This window comes from Bombina bombina, chromosome 7, assembly GCF_027579735.1.
Source record: "Bombina bombina isolate aBomBom1 chromosome 7, aBomBom1.pri, whole genome shotgun sequence".
In the NCBI taxonomy this organism is placed as follows: domain Eukaryota; kingdom Metazoa; phylum Chordata; class Amphibia; order Anura; family Bombinatoridae; genus Bombina; species Bombina bombina.
This window is the reverse complement of record NC_069505.1, coordinates 333,249,219-333,271,403: the sequence shown is the minus strand read 5'-3', so window position 1 is coordinate 333,271,403 and position 22,185 is coordinate 333,249,219. Positions and strand designations below refer to the sequence as shown.

Here is a 22,185-nt window from a genome sequence, read left to right as displayed (position 1 = left end):
GTCTGATGACTGCTGATAGTTAAATATGGAGTGCAGGTTCTCTAGATGTTGCTGGCATATAAACTACATATATATTTTTTTTTTCCTTTAAAAAAATATATTTTTTGGTAGGGTGGTATGTATCTATTGAGTTCTTAGTTTGCTTTCACAATGGAAGCAAGTAATATCATACAAGTTTATTTACTGCTTTAGACTTTTCATTTCTGTTTTTCTATAATATTAACTACCAGCTGTATTCCAAATGTATTTGGCAACCAATAATTACTATATTTATTATACTTTTTATATTGAAAAGACTAGTTATACCCATCAATAAACTACAGTTGAGTAAAATAAGGAATGTTTTCATTGGCTGGATATATGGTTATTTTGCAACTAGATTCTGTTATTATAATTTGCAACATTTCAAAATGTAAAATTTTCAAGCAATGTAAAATAATATATTCTACTGCCTATAAAAAGACATAGTGCTTTAAGTAATGATATCTAGGAAGAGGAACTTATGGTATGAGTTATATTTATGTCAGCAAAGTTGACTATTGATCCCATTGTGGTTCAAAGCACCAACAGATTCTATAACTACATCTTTCATTGTTATATATATTTTGAAGATGTTTATCAATTGATATGATACTTTAAAAATAATTTGCAATTTTGAGAACCATCCATCTGTGTTTAAAGAAACTATTGATTTACATGTTTGCTGGCAAAAAATGGGATTTACCATATGTTTAGCAGGTGATGACTCATTTGGACAACTGTACTACCTGCATTGTTTGGGTTTCAAGTTCAAATCCTAAGTTGACTTAGCTTTTTATCCTTTGGAGGTTAATACATCTATAGTTAAACATTTATCAGCTGCCAGTTATTTGTTAAAAGCAGTATTGTTTCAATCTTCTTGAGGGGGAAAAGCACTATGTCAATAGTACAATTTTTACTTTTATAATGGCACATCATCAATATTACTACACTTTCTATTACAAGCAGGATGGCATTACTGTTACATTTCTTCATAGATGTACTCTGGAAAAACACTTTCCATCATTATCAAGTTGTATATTGTTATGATGATTGGAAATGCGTGTATGCTCATTTAGAAAATATTCTTGTTATATTCATTAATACTCAATTGACCCATTTGTTTCTTTATTACTAGTTTATCACAATTCTAGAAGGCGTTCTGTCCAAACTCTCCAGATATGATGAAGGAACATTATTTTCTTCGTTTCTGTCATTTACTGTAAGTGAATATCGATTTTTGGCATATTTGAGTATGCTTTTCATAGTACTTTGTATATAAAATTATGTGCTGTGTAACATCACTCTTTTTCTAAATGAATTGGCAGGAAAAAACTGTCTTATTTTGCAGTACAGAGAGAATTAAATGTTTACTACGGGAGTTTTTCTGTTGGTGAACATTTCTAAGTACTGGTAACTCTGGGTCTAAACATTGTTGTTTTAAACTTTATTAAATGTGTTGACTTTTTCATATATGATGGTGATGAATAATATGTCTAATTATCTGTTTAATTTTAAAAGTAGTTGTCCTCAGTGGAAATTAATGTCTTGGTAAACAAAAAAAAACAAACAAAGTTTGAAGCAAAGTACAATTTCCCTATCACATGTTGCTGAAACAATGGCAAATTTGTTTTTAAGCCTCTATCAGCTGAAAGCTGTTCACTTTGGAAGCAATAAAAATCAACCAACTGTACATTTAAACAGGACAGGTCCTATATTCAGAAGGCAGATAAGTGCTGGATATTTTATTTTATTTTAACACTGTAATTTTCACCACGTTTCATAAATTTTTACATCACCCATATGTGATAGTAGAACCTAGAGAGTAAAATAGTCTCACTTAAATGTCCTTTTCCCTTTAAGGTGAAGGCTGCGTCCAAGTATGTGGATGTACCTGTAAGTATATACTTGTTGCATTTTTTTGTGTTGATTATGTGTTGTGTTTTATTTATTTATATGTTTATTTATTTTATTCATTCATTTATTTATTTATTTTGCATGAAATAAAATACTAACCCCTGATCTTAAAAAACATGTAATTGTTAATGAAGAACATTCGTAACATTAGTCTAAATCTGTTTATGTAGTACTCCATCTTTTACTATTTTCTCAATCTGGCATCTCCTATAATAACATTTTTCTTAGGGGTTTGTGTTTCAGTAGCTTATATGTAATAGTGCTTAAAACATTGGAATTAACTTTTTTGGCAGTTAAATATTCATATTTAGAGTAGTTACACTCATTTTGTAACAGGTTTGTATACTGGCTTAAAGTCTACCAGTGTTATTGGTAGAACACGGCTTTCTACTGAAATGAGCTCTCATAGTTTATAAGTAAAACACTTGAACTCTGTGAAAAATTTGCATTTAGATTGAGGATAAGCACATGAATATTGACTGTAAGATTTGAATCCTGTGGTTAGCTTTCATAAATGCACAGTACTTAGAGTAAGTCCATTATTTAAACATTCTAAATTCCAAAATGAATTCTTTTGTGGGTGATTAAAATTAATACTTTACAGCTTATCTAAATAAGTCTTTAACCCATTTTAACCCTTTGTCATCTTAAATTGTCAAACACTCATTAGACATGTTGACAGAAACTAATATAAGTGTATAACAGATCAATACAATATATGATGATGATAATAATTATTATTTATTATTATTATAAATATATTCATAGATTGACACCATATTCCATAGCTCTACACTCATATGTTTCATTATTAATCACCAATAATTATATTTATTAGAAAGTCAAAATATAACTATTACCACCATTCATTAGTAAACAAAATATAAATTCAGAATATTTGATTGAACAAACATTAAGTAGATCTTTACATTTGTAAATATAAAGCATTGCTTATTAAGTAATATAAGCTAATTATGATATTTTATTATATAGGTCTTTGATATGATAAAAATAAAATGGAAGTTAAAAAAACTTTGTATGTGAAAGAGGGAAAACATTTCTCAATTCAATATTATACACTATTTTTTTTTTTAAATTGACATAGACATATTGCATATTAATTATCAATACCTTTTTATTTAACGTTGGTGAAAACCTTTAACACATTAGCAAATGCAATTCTAGGCTTATTGAGTTCATTTATATTTTGGTTTACATTCAATTCTACAGAAATTAGGTTATCAACATTTGTCTTCCAAATTCTTCTTTAAAGTCTTTGAGAAATGTTGTAGAATTTTGGTATAAGCTTATCCAGCTGAATGTATTCTACTCTGTTAATTAATTGCAGTATAATAGAGTGGTGCAGAAATTTATATTGAAGATCAGATACATGTATTTCTCTTTTTTTTTTGACTTGATGTATTTTTTTGACTTGATGAAACTTGTTGCTTAATTTCTCTTGTGTAATATTCATAAGATTTTCAAGTTACCTATTGGTATTTTAATAACTTAACTGAATTTTTCATTAAGTATTTCTGTGTATACTGTTTGTACTAGATACATGTACGTTATTATCATCTGTTGCCCTGATAAAAAATAAAGAGGTTGGTAGTAAGATATATCAATGTTATAACATGCTTCTTACTTGATTGGTGATACATAATTAAGTTTATTATAACCATTGTGGGCATATAGTTTATTTTCATTGTATTAATTATTATACGATTACAAAACTTTTACCATTGTAGTATTTAGATATTATTGCATTTTCATTGTTGTTATCCATAAAAGAAGCAGGTGGTTAAAACTGAATTGCAGTACAGTTATTATAGCCTATTTTATTAAATGAAATACAAAGGCTGATACGGTGGCGATGGTAATATTCCGTTTCAAACCCAAACAAGTCTTTTCCACTCCTTAATAAGTTAATGAAAGAAGGATATATGGTAGACACAGCTGAATAGTTACCAATATTGAGTTACCAGGATGGTTTCTCTGAGTGGCACTGATTAACAAATGTGAAATAAAACGCTATAATTTAGGCCACTATTGTTTTGCGGAAGTCGGTTTGGAATCTTATAAATGCATAGAAGTGAAGAAAGAATTACCATTAAAAAGAACTCTCAATTATATATATTTTTTTATTCTACAATAATTATCGCTAGGGAAATGTCTTTTTACCTTCTTTTTTTTTTTGAGCGTATAGCATAACAGGGAATAATGTAAGCCTTTGACTGCAGAGGAAGCCAAGTGGAAAAGATTATAAACAAAAAACTTCAAAGTACACAGAGGTTTATTTACACGTTGCTGTGCAGTTGCAGCAGAAAGAAGATATTGGCACTTAGGATAGGCCATTATACACGCACATTTTGTAGTTCCTTTGCTTATAGTACAACATTAGTTAACCCTCTCCTCAAAAGCCAAACATTAACCAGAAGTATGTTTTACTGAGTTATCTGGCTGGAAGTTAACACATGCTTGATAAATAGACAGTAGACTATTCAACCCATTAGTAACATTAAATAATTTCATTTTAATTCATTTTTTATGTTTGGACTCAAAAAGTAATACATCATACTTTGTTAACGTGAATGCATTAAAACAGTTAAAGAAATCAAAAACATTTAGAAGTGACTCTGAAACTATTAAGTGTAAGGCAGTAGACAACCTGCTGTTGAAACAACAGCTGAATTCTAAGATGGTTTATCAGAGTAGAATGTTTCAAAATATAGACATTCTACAAAGTCTATGTATTTTTTTTTTCTTCCTGTTATTATGTTTAGGTGAAAATTCTTGTATTTAAAAGGAATGTGTGTTTCATTTTCATGCAGTCATGACTATTAGAATTAAACATTTATAAAGCTATTATGAAATTGGCACATAAGAGTTTATTAGAAAATGTGTGGATTGTGAATTCTTCTGTTTGACTACGTCTTGAGTATTCTCAATTTTTTCAAATTAATACCTTGTCATTGTTTCAGCAAGTGTTAGGAAATATTTCCACATCTTCAATGATAACACATTACCCCCTTTGCTGATAATTGTTTGCTTTGTCTAAAAAAGCAAGTCCTATTGCTCCCCAAATATGCCTCATTTTCACCATGGAAATTACACAGGCACGCTAACTAACTTCAATTTGCAGGACCTGACAAACACATTCTACTATGAAATGATGGTTTGAGATCAAAGGTATTGTGCAATAATGAAAGCAAGCCTTATTATTTATTTGCAAACAGAATATATAGGAACTAATGAGTATTTACCTTATTACCTCTGCATGAATTGTATAATGAATGATAGATTTTTAATGAGTTTCCACTGAGAAAAAAAAACATAATTTTTTCCAGACAATTTTGCTTTTACTGACTCAGAGTTACCAGCTATTTTAAAATAGTTGAAGAATTTTCTTAAAATTGCTATGTGTACTTATGTGTTCAACTTTATTAACTGTATTTTTTCAGCATGTGCATAATAAAATTGTTTATAGCGCTCAGTATTCAAGAAATTAATCTTGTATTTAAATTTAAGACAGAGGCTGATAAATACTTTTGTATTTATGTATATATGATACATAAAATGTGTTGATATAAGTATTTTCTTATTATTTTATATGTTCATATATAATTATAATAATGTTTATGAACACATACACAGATGTTTTAGAAAAAAAGATAAACTACTGTTTTTATTTTTCTATCCTGTAGAGAAAGGGTAGTAAACGAGGGTTACATAAAAGCATAAATTCTTTTTTCTAAATTAAAAGTGTCCAAAACTAAATACTTTTAATAGTTTGTTGATAGGGAAACTAGATCTTTCAGCACACTAATGTCTTTTTCCAGGGTAATTTTTCTTTTTAATGGAATTTATATTCAAATGTTTTTATTCCTATAATACTTCTATTTGTTTAAATATGCAAATTCAGGCCCAGATTTTCTTAATGCTATAGCATTTTTTTTTCATATGATTCACAATATTGCATTTAAATGAAGCTACAGTGAACAAAAATATTACGATAAACCATAGTTCAAAAGCACATTATTGCATTAAAAATAAACTAATATATAGCAAGTTTTCTAGGTGTGTATGCATTCTTTTTTCAATCAGAACTACTGAATTCCAGTGTAATGCTTAAATTATTTTTAAATTTATTTATAATACATAATATAAGAATTATTTTCTCCATTGATGGACTTTATTAATTCATGAACCTTATCTAAATTTATAATTAAAAAAATAATAATAAAATTGGCTCACCCTGTGAAAAATGACTCCACAGAGCTTTCAAAAGAAAAAAAAAAAACATGTAGAACACTCTAAAATCTCTTTCTAAATGAAATAGCAGCACCCGCCCCCCAACAAAGTTTTTTGTTTTTTAAAATGAATTGCCTTCTCTATGATTAGTATCAGTTATACTTATTGTCCAGCTAAATGCTCACTTTACAAATAGGCACTTGAATTTGAGTGTATATACGTGACAGTTAGTTGTTTCATTATCTATTTAGACTATTTTTCAAAGGTAAGTAATTATGTAAATTAAAAACATCATTTGAAAGCAATTTGCATTTTTGTTCCACGGAAAAAAATATTTATGAAACATAATATGCAAATACTATTGTTCCTTCAATGATTTTATTTGTATTTAAACAGTTAATTTAATTTTTTTTTTTGCTTTTTGGACCTTTTTATACTTATGATGTTGGCTTTTATTATATTATGTTGTTTTTAGTTGTATGCACACGATTAAAATAAGCTAAACTGGTCAGTTCAATTGAGCTATGAGATTTTCTAATATAAAATTGCATATTAAAACTCTTTAGCAGGTACTGGTATTTCTTATATACCAACAGTTTTCTGAGTGTTCTACAGAAGCATTATATGGTTGCTGGTTTAAAAAGGCATTTTTATGTCCCCTATTAATCATAAAAGCTCTTTTGGCGTTCAAGTTCTTACATCAAGCTCTGTGAGAAAGTACTTTTTTTTTGCCCAGTGTTCAATTAAAGTAAGATTTATATTAAAATTATCATAGCCCACTAAGAGGCCTTCATTACATTTCTCTACATAAGAAAGAGGGTCAACTACAAAACAGTATTCACTTTAATCCTCACATTTTATGCATAATACTGTTACATGTGCTATGTAAAATAAAACATGCATTCTCAATGAATGGGCTAAAGGCCATTTTCCTCAACTCATTCAATAACAAATGAATGAATAAAATAACATTTTTATCACAATTCTCAACTAATGCAATAAGCACCGGATTGGTAACTGTTGTTTTATGAGTTTGTCTTGAAATACAAGATAAACTTGCTAATTAAATAGAAAAAAATATATATACAAAACAAGAGATCACAAGAAAAATTGTATTGTTTATTTGTATTCATGTCAAACACATCTATTAACAATTCCAGATGACACCATTTTTGAGTTCCTGCTTTCCAGGAAGTTTCGTAATTTTTTTGGTGAAGAATTTCACTGAGAGTTCCAGGTTTATCTTTTCTTTTTATTGGTTTATCATGGCGTCTAACTTTTGGATCGTTGTAAATTTGTATCTTACAGAACTTAAGAACTTGGTCTTTAATGAATCAAGGTCACTGTCTTTGTTACTAGGTAGTAACACAGGTTATGAAATAAAGGCTTACTAAATGTAAAAGTCATTTTATTTCTCTCCAAATATTAGTGCTACAAACATATACCTATAAAGCTTCCATTTAGAAACCTGCTGGCATATATTAAAGGGGTCTCACACTGTACAATAAACAATAGCATTGCAGAAATACCAGTTTCTTCTTGCAGTAGGCAGCATTGTAAAATAATACATATTTAATCAAAATATATCATTGTTACCAGTTAGGTTTACCAAAAACTTTTTCAAATATAGTATTTGCCAACATTGCCTATTTTAGCATAATAATAATATGTCCTATTAAAGTGGAGATGTGGTAGAACATCTGATGAAATATGATTTAAGAAATGATTAAGAAAATGTGTCTAACATTTTTCTGTCTCATTCTGTTTTTACTCCACAGAAGCCGGGCATGGACCTTGCTGATGCCTATGTGACATTTGTACGCCACTCTCAGGATGTCCTTCGTGATAAGGTCAATGAGGAGATATATATAGAAAGGTTATTTGATGTAAGTAAATGCCTTCTCCTCCTTGGACAGCAAGGGGGAGACTCTCCAAAATGTGACAAAATAATAGACAGGGGGATAAGTCACATTTTGAGAAAATTGAACTCTGCTGCAATCTTCCTTTTTCCTTTTATCTGCTATCTTTTCTGCTTTAAATCTGTACTCTGGTGTACTTTGTCTTGGTCTTTGTGTGATACTAATCATACAAGTTATGTGTACAAATATATAAATGTATTTAGCAGTGGAGAAGAACAGGCCATTTTTTTATTTAGTCAAGTTTTTTTAATTTTTTTATCTTGATGACCTTAACAGGATTTCACTGCATTTGAAACTATTATATATATGGTCATTTATCATCTTCACTTATTTTGAGATAATAACAAAACAAAAATATTTTGATAAAAAATATAGATTTGTGACTAAACAAACTTAACTCTGATGATAAAAGTAAATGTAGAAGGTAGCGAAAACTGTATTTCAATGTTAAATAATTATTAGTACTCTTAGTCTTAAGCAATATCTAAATGATATTTATTTATTTACTTTTTTTTATTTTTGCATTTAGTGGAATTAATTGATGGGTGATTAACTATTAATCAATTTCATTTTTATTTTCAGAATTATGATTTCCAGGACTTTTTAAATCTGATCTAAAAATAAAAACATAGCAAAATAGTTAGTCTAATTATAATGTATCAATATAATATGGTGATATTGACCAACAAATACTGTTGTGAAATGGGAGCAGCACATGATTGTCATTCTCTTTGAAAATTGACATGTTGCACTGTAAAGATTTTGATACATAACATAGAATTACGTAAAATCTACAATGTAAAAATAATTTATGACTATAGACTTAAACATGTTGTAATTCATAGAAAATGATTCTTTCACCCCAGTTATGAGTCAACATATTCCAGTGAATATTTTTTTTTAATAATGATCAGTTTTGAAAATTGATCAATATATATAATTCCCTCTTGGAACAACATTGATTAAACAATATTTTATGTAAAAAAATATTGTAAAAATATATATCAGACAATTTTTTAGAATTTTCAAACTGTATTGTTATTATTATGATTATCATAATTTATTTTTTGAAAGTGTGGTGGATTTTAGCAATATAATATGCACTTTAGTAATATAGTGTCAACATGTGCAGTTTTTGAAGATTGATATGAACAAATCATTGCTTAACCCAAGTTATCTATTTGTCTGTATGTTCCCGTAACCTTCTTTGTGCAAAACAACTTATTCTGTCTGTAACAATGTATTAGCCCGATGGTAAAAACACTTTATATTTATGTTATTAACCTTAAAATGTGTTCTGTGTAGCATGTCCTTTTGTACGTATGAAATATCTTGCATTTTCTCTTGTGATCGTCTGCTCATACTTTTTTCCAGCTATTTACGTTCACAATCATGCAATGTTTTGCTTATATTTTTTATTTGCGTCTATGGTGTGCTAACAACTTTGTTTTTCACTAAAATTCCTTCTATAAATTTTCCTTCCTGCATTGTCTTCTTTGGGGTGGAACAACAACCTTTTTGTTCTCGCTTTATAATTTCTCACTCTTTTCACTATTTTCCTCTGGATTAAAATGGAACTTATCTCTCATGTCGAATGTTTTATCACATTATGTCAAGTGGCATGAATAAGAGTCAAATAATCTTCCTGTGTACATCTACTAGCATGACCCACATCCACTGAGAATGCCTCATACATGCATAAAGCACACTAAGCACTCCTAATAGCTATATGCATGCGTGTTCATCTGAGATTTAAACTTATAGGAGCCTGCAATATAATGTCACCCATCCAGTAGGCATTGAATCAAAAGACAACCCAACAGAAAATCGCAGTCTTTCTGCATATTGGTAAAATCTTTTCCTTCCAAAAAATATCTGAGGATTGATCTATTTGATGCCTATATAGCCTTTTCTGTTTTCCTCACTATATTTCCATACAACCTTGTTTGTTCTGTATTTCTTTATTCCATTCATATGAAAAGAAGTGGACTCTTTTGCCTTATGTATTATTTTTTTAACAACAAATTCTTACATTTTTCAGTTGATTTTTCATAAAACAATCAAATATCAAATGACACATAAAGTTAACATTGATAAAAAAAAAACAGATAAATTTATTTGAAGTTTATTAACTTGTGATTGATAGCGTCTCACCATGTGAGTCATGTTTTGTTTAGGTACAAATATTATATTTATATTATAAAAAAATAATAATCCAAAATCCTAGCTGAATGGAAACAGTACAAACATCCTCCACACATATTTGATTAGTTTGATATAATGTAACTGTGTTTTTAGGCAAAAGAAGAAAAAAATCATAATCAACTGGAAACATTTAATTTTCAGAAAAAAAATAAAATAAAATGTGATGGTAAATTATGACTATTTCATAGTTACCACAAAAATCTATTGAACATTTTAATTACAAGCTGAGTCCTTTGGGGTTATTTAAAGTGACATGTCACCAATATTAATTTTTCATTGTAAAAGTTAAAGTTAAAGTACTGTATAAAATAAATTTGGTAGAGGCTGGTTAAAGCCAGGTGCTTCAATTTAAACCAACTTTGTTTTATTCACATAATCCAATATAGAATAATATTAATTTACTCTCATTTGCTATAAAGAATTTCCATTTGTTTGGCTTACAGTCTTTACAACAGCTTATATTCAACTTTAAAATGTTCAGTCATAACCAACTTAGTAGCAAAAACACCCAGCTAAAATACAAATAAGAAAAACTCTAAATTTGTATTCAGTTTGTAACTTAATTATCTTATTATTATTTTTATTTATTTTTAAGTAACATATAATATTTAGTGTAATACAAGTATTATATTATTAGAATGTATTACCAATTTAAAGGGACAGTCTACACCAGAATTGGTATTGTTTTAAAAGATAGATAATCCCTTTATTACCCATTTCCCAGTTTTGCATAACCAACACAGTTATAATAATATACTTTTAACCTCTGTGATTATCTTGTACCTAAGCCTCTGCAAACTGCCCCTTTTTCAGTTCTTTTGACAGACTTGCAGTCTAGCCAATCAGTGCCTGCTCCCAGATTACTTCACGTGCACGAGCACAGTGTTATCTATATGAAATACGTGAACTAACACCCTCTAGTGGTGAAAAACTGTTAAAATGCAATCTGAAAGAGGTGGGCTTCAATGTCTAAGAAATTAGCATATGAACCTCCTAGGTTAAGGTTTCAACTAAGAATACCAAGAGAAGAAAGCAAAATTGGTGATAAAAATAAATTGGAAAATTGTTTAAAATTACATGCTCTATTTGAATCATGAAAGTTTATTTTGGCCTAGACTGTCCCTTTAATAGTTATATTTAATTGGCTCTCTCGGCCATAATAACAACTATTGTTATAATCTGAAGACTAAAATGTAACAAGTAGAGGTACTATATTTAGAGCATAAAAACTTTACTATTAAAGGCTACATGTGTAATTCTATTTTACTTATACAGGTGTCTATTGTTATTAGGGTAGTCAAATTAAATATATTTAAAAAAGAACAATACTCACCAGCTACTGTTATAGAAAAAGTCTGATAATTAAATACATTAATATTGCTTTTAAATAATAATAATAATAATACATTTCAATGATAAATTAATAAAATAGTACTGTAAATAAAAAACAAATAATATGAAATTCAATATTTAAAATTAAATTAGCCTCTTCTATTTGATTTTTTCTTAAATGTATAATCAAATGTTACATTTAATTGAAATAATAATTGTAATATATGTGTATTTGGGTTTAAGCTTCATGCTGGCTATTAAGGTGGCTTAAAAGTCTATTTCAAATTACTTTACAAAGCTTAAAATTATTTAAAACATACCACAAAGTAAAGTTAATGCAAGTCTATTACTACATTAGTTAAAATTTGTTCTTTTCAAGGTCAGTCCAGGTCAGTTTCATTTTTTGTTTTGTTTGTTTAAATGTTGGATTTTTGAGAATATTTATACCTTGGCCTGCATTTTGCCAGACTAAACTTGACAAAATTAATCCAACCTTTTACGACTAACATTTATTTTTTATTTTTACACAAGTATATTGGAACATGGCAGCTTAGTTAATGAACTTTTTTGGGGTGTATGAAGTTCTTCTTAGTCAACCTAATGAGTAAACAGTAATATATTACAAGTCTTAAAAAATAAACAATTTTACCATTTACTTCTCAAGTATCATGCATAATAATGACTATGGCTTTTAATGGAAAGTAAGTCCAAGGGGCCGAATTATCAAGCTCCGAATAGAGCAGTTATGAAGCAGCTTTCTGAGGCTGCGGACATCAATCCGCCTGATCCTATACGATCGGGTTGATTGACACCCCCTGCTAGCGGCCAACTGGCCACAAATCTGCAGGGGGCGGCATTGTACAAGCAGTTCACAAGAACTGCTTGTGCAATAATAAATTCATTCATCAATGTCTGCCGGGCATGATCCGCTGAGCGGATCATGTCAGACAGACTGATGATAAATAGGCCCCAATATATGAAGATACCTCTACCGAAGCACAATTTTTATATTATAATTATATTATTTTAGTTGCTTTTAATAAACTTAAAACAGGTTAAATGCATTTTAGTCATGTTATAAATAGTTTATACTTTTATATAAACTTATAAAAAATGTATATAATATTATTAATCCAACCTTACCATAGCTACCTAGTATTAAAATGTTTAATTGCATATACATCTCTATCCTTTAAACATGCTGGGCTAGATTACATCCAAGCTGTAAATCTAACGACTTTAAACAAAACAATGCCCATTAAAGTTTGTGAAGATTTCTGTTGGTAATGACAGTGTTTCTGTTTACAGATGGAATGTTATCTAGCTGTATATGTTTAATGGAAGTTGTGTTCAGATAGGAATATTCCCAAATCTTGGTCTTTAAATATAAAGACTGAGTTTAAGTACAATTATGTGAGGATAATTGTGAGCATAGAAACAATTGGACAAATGTATATGTTTGCCATTACTAAATCTGTTAGTTTAAACAAATATATACTGAAGTAGGAAGTAGAGACATGTACAAAGTATAAAACAATGTGTTCATCATTAAGGGACATGAAACCCCCAAAAAATTCTTGCATGATTAAGTTACAATTTTAAACAATTTTCAAATGTACTTGTATTATTTAGTTTGCATCGTTCTCTTGGAATGCTTTGTTGAAAAGAATACCTATGTAGGCTCAGGAGCAGGAACGCACTACTGGGAACTACCTGCTGATTGGTGACTGCACATATAAACCTTTTGTCATTGATTCATCGAATGTGTTCAGCTAACTTCCTGTATTGCAATGCTGCTCCTTCAATAAAGAATACCAAAGGAATGATGCAAATTTGCTATTTGAAGTAAATTAGAAAGTTGTTTAAAACTGTATGCCCTAATTGAATCATGAAATACATTTTTTTGGGTTTCATTTCCCTTTAATGCATTCTGGTGGCTGTGTTACTTTAAATATCTCCTCTTCTCAGGAAAATATCAATAATTGTACTCAACATAAAATGAAACTATTATGACCAATTAACTCCCTTTCAATTTAATAAATTATGACATTAATTATGAATTATAGACATGATTGAAATTTTTCATTGGTCAAGTAAATATGCGTCTAGTATCAAAGCACTGAACAAGACTACTTCCTGTTCTATTGATCAGACTAGTAACTTAATTACCTAAATATTACATATTTTGTAATATTTTGTGCTGTGCTGATTTTTTTTTTCCAGCCTTTTTTATAAACCTATGTTTGATATACATTTTTATTCCTTCTGGCAGGCTTGTAGAATGTCAAACTAGCACAGTTACATTATAAAAGTTTTTGAATATAACTAATAAAGTGTATGTCTTGCCAATCATATTAAACCTTTCTTAGTTTTACCCTCTCCTCTCCCTGTTACATTTCAAGAATTTTGTGTGGCCTTATTTTTTATTTAGTTATTTATTCATTCATTAATTTAGTTTTTATTTTATTTTTGATACCCCTCCCACCTCCCACACACACAATCCACTCTTGGTTTCCTTTTTATTTATCCCTTTTGTTTTCCATTTTTAGAAAAGGCTGGATGATTATAGTTCTGTCATGTACCTGAGAATATTTGAGGTAATTTTTTATCATCTAAAATAATGATTTTTGCCATTTCTTTTTTTTCTCAGAAATCACTATTCATTTTAGCATCATATTTTTTTTTTTATTTTTTTCTTTTAACAGAACAGCTTTCAAAAGCTATGTGGTTTGTGGTAGTTATTGACATTTTCAGAAAACTATCCTAATAATATTTGCAGTCAGAATGTTGATGCTTTTTTTTTTAATTAACTTGGGTATTTTTGGCAATGATTTGTTTCAATGCTGTTTAGGCTGTGGGGAATGCATGTTTAGGAATTCCTGCTTCCTAAATATGGTGAACAAAGTCCGTATATGGCTAACCATAGAATACGTTTTAAACCATATTTAATTTTATAATTTTGTTATTGAGTGCTAGTGGAAGACAATTGTAGGCATTTCTTTCATGTAATTGGCAAGAGTCCATGAGCTAGTGACATATGGGATATACAATCCTACCAGGAGGGGCAAAGTTTCCCAAACCTCAAAATGCCTATAAATACACCCCTCACCACACCCACAATTCAGTTTTACAAACTTTGCCTCATATGGAGGTGGTGAAGTAAGTTTGTGCTAAGATTTCTACGTTGATATGCGCTTCTCAGCATTGTTGAAGCCCGATTCCTCTCAGAGTACAGCGAATGTCAGAGGGACGTGAAGGGAGTATCACCTATTGAATACGATGATTTCTCTAACGGGGGTCTTTTTCATGGGTTTTCTGTTAACGGTCGCAGAGATTCATCTTCTACCTCCCTTTTCAGATCGACGATATACTCTCAATTTACCATTATCTCTACTAATAACTGTTTTAGTACTGGTTTGGCTATCTGCTATATATGGATGGGTGTCTTTTGGTAAGTATGTTTTCATTACTTAAGACACTCTCAGCTATGGTTTGGCACTTTATGCAAATTATATAAAGTTCTAAATATATGTATTGTACTTATATTTGCCATGAGTCAGGTTCATGTATTTCCTTCTGCAGACTGTCAGTTTCATATTTGGGAATATAAACACTTTAAGAAATTTATTTTTTACCTGGGGTTTAGTCTTTTTTCAATTTGACTACTTTTTGCAATTGCGGGTGTTAGGCCCGCGGGTGCGTCAAATGTTAGACTTTATTGCGCCATTTTTGGCGCAAACTTTTTTGGCGCGGAAAAATATGTTTTTGACGCAACCTCGTCATTTCCGGCGTCATACGTGACGCCGAGACCTTTCACACGGCGTCGTCATTAGTGACACAAGTGTGTAATTTCCGGTCATTTTTGGCGCCAAAAAAGTTTACGTTACGTTGTCCGTCATACTTGGTGCCAATTTTTTTTCATTATTTAAATACCCCATTGTTGTTTGCCTCCTGTTTTCTTTTCTATCAAGAGGCCTATGCTTTTGCATTTTTTCCCATTCCTGAAACTGTCATTTAAGGAAATATATAATTTTGCTTTATATGTTGTTTTTTCTCTTACATTGAGCAAGATGTCCCAATCTGATCCTGCCTCTGAAGTTTCTGCTGGAACATTGCTGCCTGACATCGGTTCTACCAAAGCTAAGTGCATTTGTTGTAAAATTGTAGAAATTATTCCACCAAATGTCATTTGTAATAGTTGTCATGATAAACTTTTACATGCAGATAGTGTTTCTATCAGTAATAGTACATTGCCAGTTGCAGTTCCTTCAACTTCTAATGTGCATGATATACCTGTAAATTTTAAAGAATTTGTTTCTGAATCTATTATAAAGGCTTTGTCTGCATTTCCACCTTCTAATAAACGTAAAAGGTCTTTTAAAACTTCTCATTTAGCTGATGAAATTTCAAATGACCAACAGCATAATAATTCATCCTCTTCTGATGAGGATCTATCTGAAACAGAAGATCCTTCCTCAGATATTGACACTGACAAATCTACTTATTTATTTAAAATAGAGTATATGCGTTCTTTATGTGTTAATTACTTTGGATATTGAGGTAACCAGTCCTATTGACGGTCAGTCTAATAATTGTTTAAATGCTGTTTTTAAAGCTCCTGTGGTTTCCCCAGGTGTTTTTCCCATTCTTGAGGCTATTTCTGATATGATTTCTAGGGAATGGAATAAGCCAGGTACTGCCTTTATTCCTTCTTCAAGGTTTAAGAGATTGTATCCTTTACCAGCAAAATCTATAGAGTTTTGGGAAAAGATCCCCAAAGTTGATGGGGCTATTTCTACTCTTGCTAAACGTACCACTATTCCTATGGAAGATAGCACTTCCTTTAAGGATCCTTTAGATAGGAAGCTTGAATCTTATCTAAGGAAGGCCTATTTATATTCAGGTAATCTTCTCAGACCTGCTATTTCTTTGGGTGATGTTGCAGCTGCATCAACTTTCTGGTTGGAAAATTTAGCGCAACATGAATTGGATTTTGACATATCTAGCATTGTTCGCTTACTGCAACATGCTAATCATTTTATTTGTGATGCCATTTTTTATATTATCAAAATTGATGTTAGATCCATGTTTTTAGCTGTATTAGCTAGAAGAGCTTTGTGGCTTAAATCTTGGAATGCTGATATGACATCTAAATCTAGATTACTATCTCTTTCTTTCCAAGGTAATAATTTATTTGGTTCTCAGTTGGATTCTATTATTTCAACTATCACTGGAGGAAAAGGAGTTTTTTTGCCTCAGGATAAAAAAACCTAAGGGTAAATCTAAGGCTTCTAACCGTTTTCGTTCCTTTCGTCAGAATAAGGAACAAAAACTCAATCCTCCTCCCAAGGAATCTGCTTCCAGTTGGAAGCCTTCCTCAAATTGGAATAAATCCAAGCCATTTAGGAAACCAAAGTCTGCCCCTAAGTCCGCATGAAGGTGCGGCCCTCATTCCAGCTCAGCTGGTAGGGGGCAGATTAAGGTTTTTCAAGGATTTTTGGATAAAATCTGTCCAAAATCATTGGATTCAGAGCATTGTCTCTCAAGGGTATCGAATAGGATTCAAAGTAAGACCTCCTGTGAGAAAAATTTTTTCTCTCACGCATCCCTGTAAATCCAGTAAAAGCTCAGGCTTTTCTGAAGTGTGTTTCAGACCTGGAGTCTTCAGGGGTAATCATGCCAGTTCCTCCTCAGGAACAAGGTTTGGGGTTTTATTTAAACCTATTCATTGTACCAAAGAAAGAAAATTTGTTCAGACCAGTTCTGGATCTGAAAATTTTGAATTGTTATGTAAGAGTACCAACTTTCAAGATGGTGACTATAAGGACTATTCTGCCTTTTGTTCAGCAAGGACATTTTATGTCCACAATAGACTTGCAGGATGCATACCTTCATATTCCGATTCATCCAGAACACTATCAGTTTCTGAGATTCTCTTTTCTAGACAAGCATTACCAATTTGTTGCTCTTCCATTTGGCCTAGCAACAGCTACAAGAATCTTTTAAAAGGTTCTAGGTGCCCTACTATCTGTAATCAGAGAACAGGGTATTGCAGTGTTTCCTTATTTGGACGATATCTTGGTACTAGCTCAGTCTTTACATACTGCAGAATCTCACACGAATCAACTAGTGTTGTTTCTTCGGAAACATGGTTGCAGGATCAATTTACCAAAAGGTTTCTTGATTCCTCAGACAAGGGTCACCTTTTTAGGCTTCCAGATAGATTCAGTGTCCATGACTCTGTCTCTAACAGACAAGAGACGTTTAAAATTGGTCGCAGCATGCCGGCTCCTTCAGTCTCAGTCATTCCCTTCAGTGGCTATGTGCATGGAAGTTTTAGGTCTCATGACTGCAGCATCGGACGCAATCCCCTTTGCTTGTTTTCACATGAGACCTCTACAGCTTTGTATGCTGAATCAATGGTGCAGGGATTATACAAAGATATCACAATTAATATCCTTGAATCCCAATGTACGACACTCTCTGACATGGTAGATAGATCACCATCGTTTGGTTCAAGGGGCTTCTTTTGTTCGCCCAACCTGGACTGTGATCACAACAGATGCAAGTCTTTCAGGTTGGGGAGCTGTTTGGGGATCTCTGACAGCACAAGGGGTTTGGAAATCTCAAGAGGCGAGATTACCAATCAATATATTAGAACTCTGTGCAATTCTAAGGGCTCTTCAGTTCTGGCCTCTGCTAAAGAGAGAACCGTTCATTTGTTTTCAGACAGACAATATCACAACTGTATCTTATGTCAATCATCAGGGTGGGACTCACAGTCCCCAAGCTATGAAATAAATATCTTGGATACTTGATTGTGCGGAATCCAGCTCCTGTCTAATCTCTGCGGTGCATATCCCAGGTGTAGACAATTGGGTGGCGGATTATCTCAGCCGCCAGACTTTACATCCAGGGGAGTGGTCTCTCCATCCAGATGTGTTTTCTCAGATTGTTCAGATGTGGGGGCTTCCAGAGATAGATCTCATGGCCTCTCATCTAAACAAGAAACTTCCCAGATACCTGTCCAGGTCCAGGGATGTTCAGGCAGAAGCAGTGGATGCGCTGACACTTCCTTGGTGTTATCAACCTGCTTACATCTTCCCGCCTCTAGTTCTCCTTCCAAGAGTGATCTCCAAAATCATCATGGAAAAGTCTTTTGTGTTGCTGGTGGCTCCAGCATGGCCACACAGGTTTTGGTATGCGGATCTGGTTCGGATGTCCAGTTGCCCGCCTTGGCCACTTCCGTTACGGCCGGACCTACTATCTCAAGGTCCGTTTTTCCATCAGGATCTCAAATCATTAAATTTGAAGGTATGGAAATTGAACGCTTAGTTCTAAGTCATAGAGGTTTCTCTGACTCAGTGATTAATACTATGTTACAAGCTCGTAAATCTGTCTCTAGAAAGATTTATTATAGAGTTTGGAAGACTTACATTTCATGGTGTTCTTCTCATACATTCTCCTGGTATTCTTTTAGAATTCCTAGAATTTTACAGTTTCTTCAGGATGGTTTGGATAAGGGTTTGTCTGCAAGTTCCTTGAAAGGACAAATCTCCGCTCTTTCTGTTTTATTTCACAGAAAGATTGCTATACTTCCTGATATTCACTGTTTTGTACAGGCTTTAGTTCGAATTAAGCCTGTCATTAAATCAATTTCTCCTCCTTGGAGTCTTAATTTGGTTCTGAAGGCGTTACAGGCTCCTCCATTTGAGCCTATGCATTCTTTGGACATTAAACTACTTTCTTGGAAAGTGTTGTTCCTTTTGGCTATCTCTTCTGCTAGAAGAGTTTCTGAGCTATCTGCTCTTTCTTGTGAGTCTCCTTTTCTGATTTTTCATCAGGATAAGGCAGTTTTGCAGACTTCTTTTCAATTTTTACCTAAGGTTGTGAATTCTAACAACATTAGTAGAGAAATTGTTGTCCCTTCCTTATGTCGTAATCCTAAGAATTCTTTGGAAAGATCCTTACATTCTTTGGATGTGGTAAGAGCTTTGAAATATTATGTGGAAGCTACTAAAGATTTCAGGAAGACTTCCAGTCTATTTGTTTTATTTTCTGGTCCTAGGAAAGGTCAGAAGGCTTCTGCTATTTCCTTGGCTTCTTGGTTGAAATTTTTGATTCATCAAGCTTATTTGGAGTCGGGTCAGGCCCCGCCTCAGAGAATTACAGCTCATTCTACTAGATCAGTCTCCACTTCGTGGGCTTTTAAGAATGAAGCTTCAGTTGATCAAATTTGCAAAGCGGCGACTTGGTCTTCTTTGCATACATTTACTAAATTCTACCGTTTTGATGTATTTGCTTCTTCGGAAGCAGTTTTTGGTAGAAAAGTTCTTCAGGCAGCTGTTTCAGTTTGATTCTTCTGCTTTTGATTTAAGTTTTTTCTTTCAAAAATGAAAATAAACTTATTTTTCTGGGTTGTCGATTAATTTTTTCAGCGAAATATGGCTGTTTTTATTTTTATTCCCTCCCTCTCTAGTGACTCTTGAGAGGAAAACTCCACATCTTGGGTATTGATATCCCATATGTCACTAGCTCATGGACTCTTGCCAATTACATGAAAGAAAACATAATTTATGTAAGAACTTAACTGATAAATTCATTTCTTTCATATTGGCAAGAGTCCATGAGGCCCACCCTTTTATGGTGGTTATGATTTTTTGTATAAAGCACAATTATTTCCAAATTTCCTTTGTTGATGCTTTCTACTCCTTTCTTTATCACCCCACTGCTTGGCTATTCGTTAAACTGAATTGTGGGTGTGGTGAGAGGTGTATTTATAGGCATTTTGAGGTTTGGGAAACTTTGCCCCTCCTGGTAGGATTGTATATCCCATATGTCACTAGCTCATGGACTCTTGCCAATATGAAAGAAATTAATTTATCAGGTAAGTTCTTACATAAATTATGTTTTTTCTTGTGCTCAAAACTAAACAGTAAATTCAAAGTGAATAACTCTTATTCTTTTCTGAACCAATCACATTGGTAGTAATTGATAAAACATATCTTCAACTCTGAAACCTATGCATGTATTTCTGTATTTATCTAATGTATCTATCTATCAATCTAGCATCGATGTATTAGTGATTCTCAACAAGGGTCTTAAAGGTACAAGAAACACATTTTTCTTTCTTGATTCAGATATAGCATATGATTTTAAACAACTTTCCAATTTACTTCTAATATCTAATTTGCTTCCTTCTCTTGGTATTTTTTGTTGAAAAAGCAGCAATGCATTACTGGGAGTTATTTAACTCATTGGGAGAGCCAATAACATGAGGCATATATGTGAAGCTACCAATCAGCAGCTCCGGAGCCTACCTAGGTATCCTTTTCAACAAGAGATACCATGACAATTAAACAAATTAGATAATAGAAGTAAATTGGAAAGTTGTTTAAAATCACATGCTCTATATGAATCATGAAAGAAAAAAAATTAGTTTCATTTCCCTTTAAGACACTCTGGAATGTCACTATCCACAATTAATTAGGGATAAGGGTGAACATTTGAAAAATTGCTCGTTATTTTTTTTTTTTAATATTTCCTATATATTTGTTGTAATTTTTACATTTATTCAGCAGAGACAAAATGCTCCATGTTCTAAGCAGTGAACACTGCTTTGGAGCTTTTGCAGGTCTGTTTACCGCAATGTAAGCAACATCATTCATACAACTGTTGCTTCTTAGCCTCTCTGCCACCTGTGAGCTGGTGGTTATAAATCACCCCACGCATGTTCATTCAGGGTGATTTACAGGCCCTGCTCCTGTAAATGCTTGTGCAAAAGTACAGACAGTCCCCGGTTTATGGATATCTGACTTAAGTACAACAAAATCCGTCTGTCTTGTTTCCAGCAGGTCACAGTGAGCTTTTCCTTCTCCACCGCTTCAGTCAGGATTCAGCCTCATGCTCCCTCGTGACACTGTGAGGCTTCGTGTGGCTTCCTGATTATTCAGTGTTGCGACTGAGCGTGGAGGCTGTCCCACGCTCCCTTGCAACACCGGATGCGCGTCTCGTCTGTACAGTACTGTACACAGGAAGTTACTGTCATATCCTCATTAGAAAGATTTAATCTAATTTCCTCACAACAGAAAGTTAGAGGAAATCTACCCCTAGGAAGGGAAATTTACTCCTGTTAGAGTTATCATGGGAAAAAGGTGTCTCCACTAGAGCTTTATCGCCAATCCTTCTTTCCAAGATAACCCAAAATACTCAAAATCCAATTGTCACATGGACAGACAGTGATGTGAAATTTTCTGAACAGGGGCACACATAGCAAAACAAACTTTTCCCTATGCTATCCAAAACTAAAAAAATGTTTGGCTTGAGTTTCACCTAAAAAAAGTGCCTGTTTCAACTTACGTATAAAAATTCAACTTAAGAACAAACCTACAGAACCTATCTTGTTCGTAACCTGGGGCCTGCCTGTACATGTGAGCAGCCAAAATATAGTGTCTGCTGCATACTTACCTTGAAGATGGATGGACGGGTTTCTGAAGTTAGGAACTTTGTACACCACACCCACACATTAATATGTGGGGTCAAA

General features: G+C 32.2%; 1 protein-coding gene across 7 annotated transcripts in view; it reads left to right on the top strand.

Moving 5' to 3' along the window:
* The window catches only part of CADPS (calcium dependent secretion activator), a 943,138-nt gene that overhangs the window by 807,593 nt on the left and 113,360 nt on the right, over positions 1 to 22,185 (top strand). For all 7 annotated transcript variants that reach the window (XM_053720994.1, XM_053720992.1, XM_053720993.1 and 4 more), the window contains 3 exons: positions 1,157 to 1,240; positions 1,882 to 1,914; positions 7,965 to 8,072. In XM_053720994.1, coding sequence (XP_053576969.1) covers positions 1,157 to 1,240; positions 1,882 to 1,914; positions 7,965 to 8,072 — 225 coding nt within the window. The remainder of the gene's footprint in view (positions 1 to 1,156; positions 1,241 to 1,881; positions 1,915 to 7,964; positions 8,073 to 22,185) is intronic.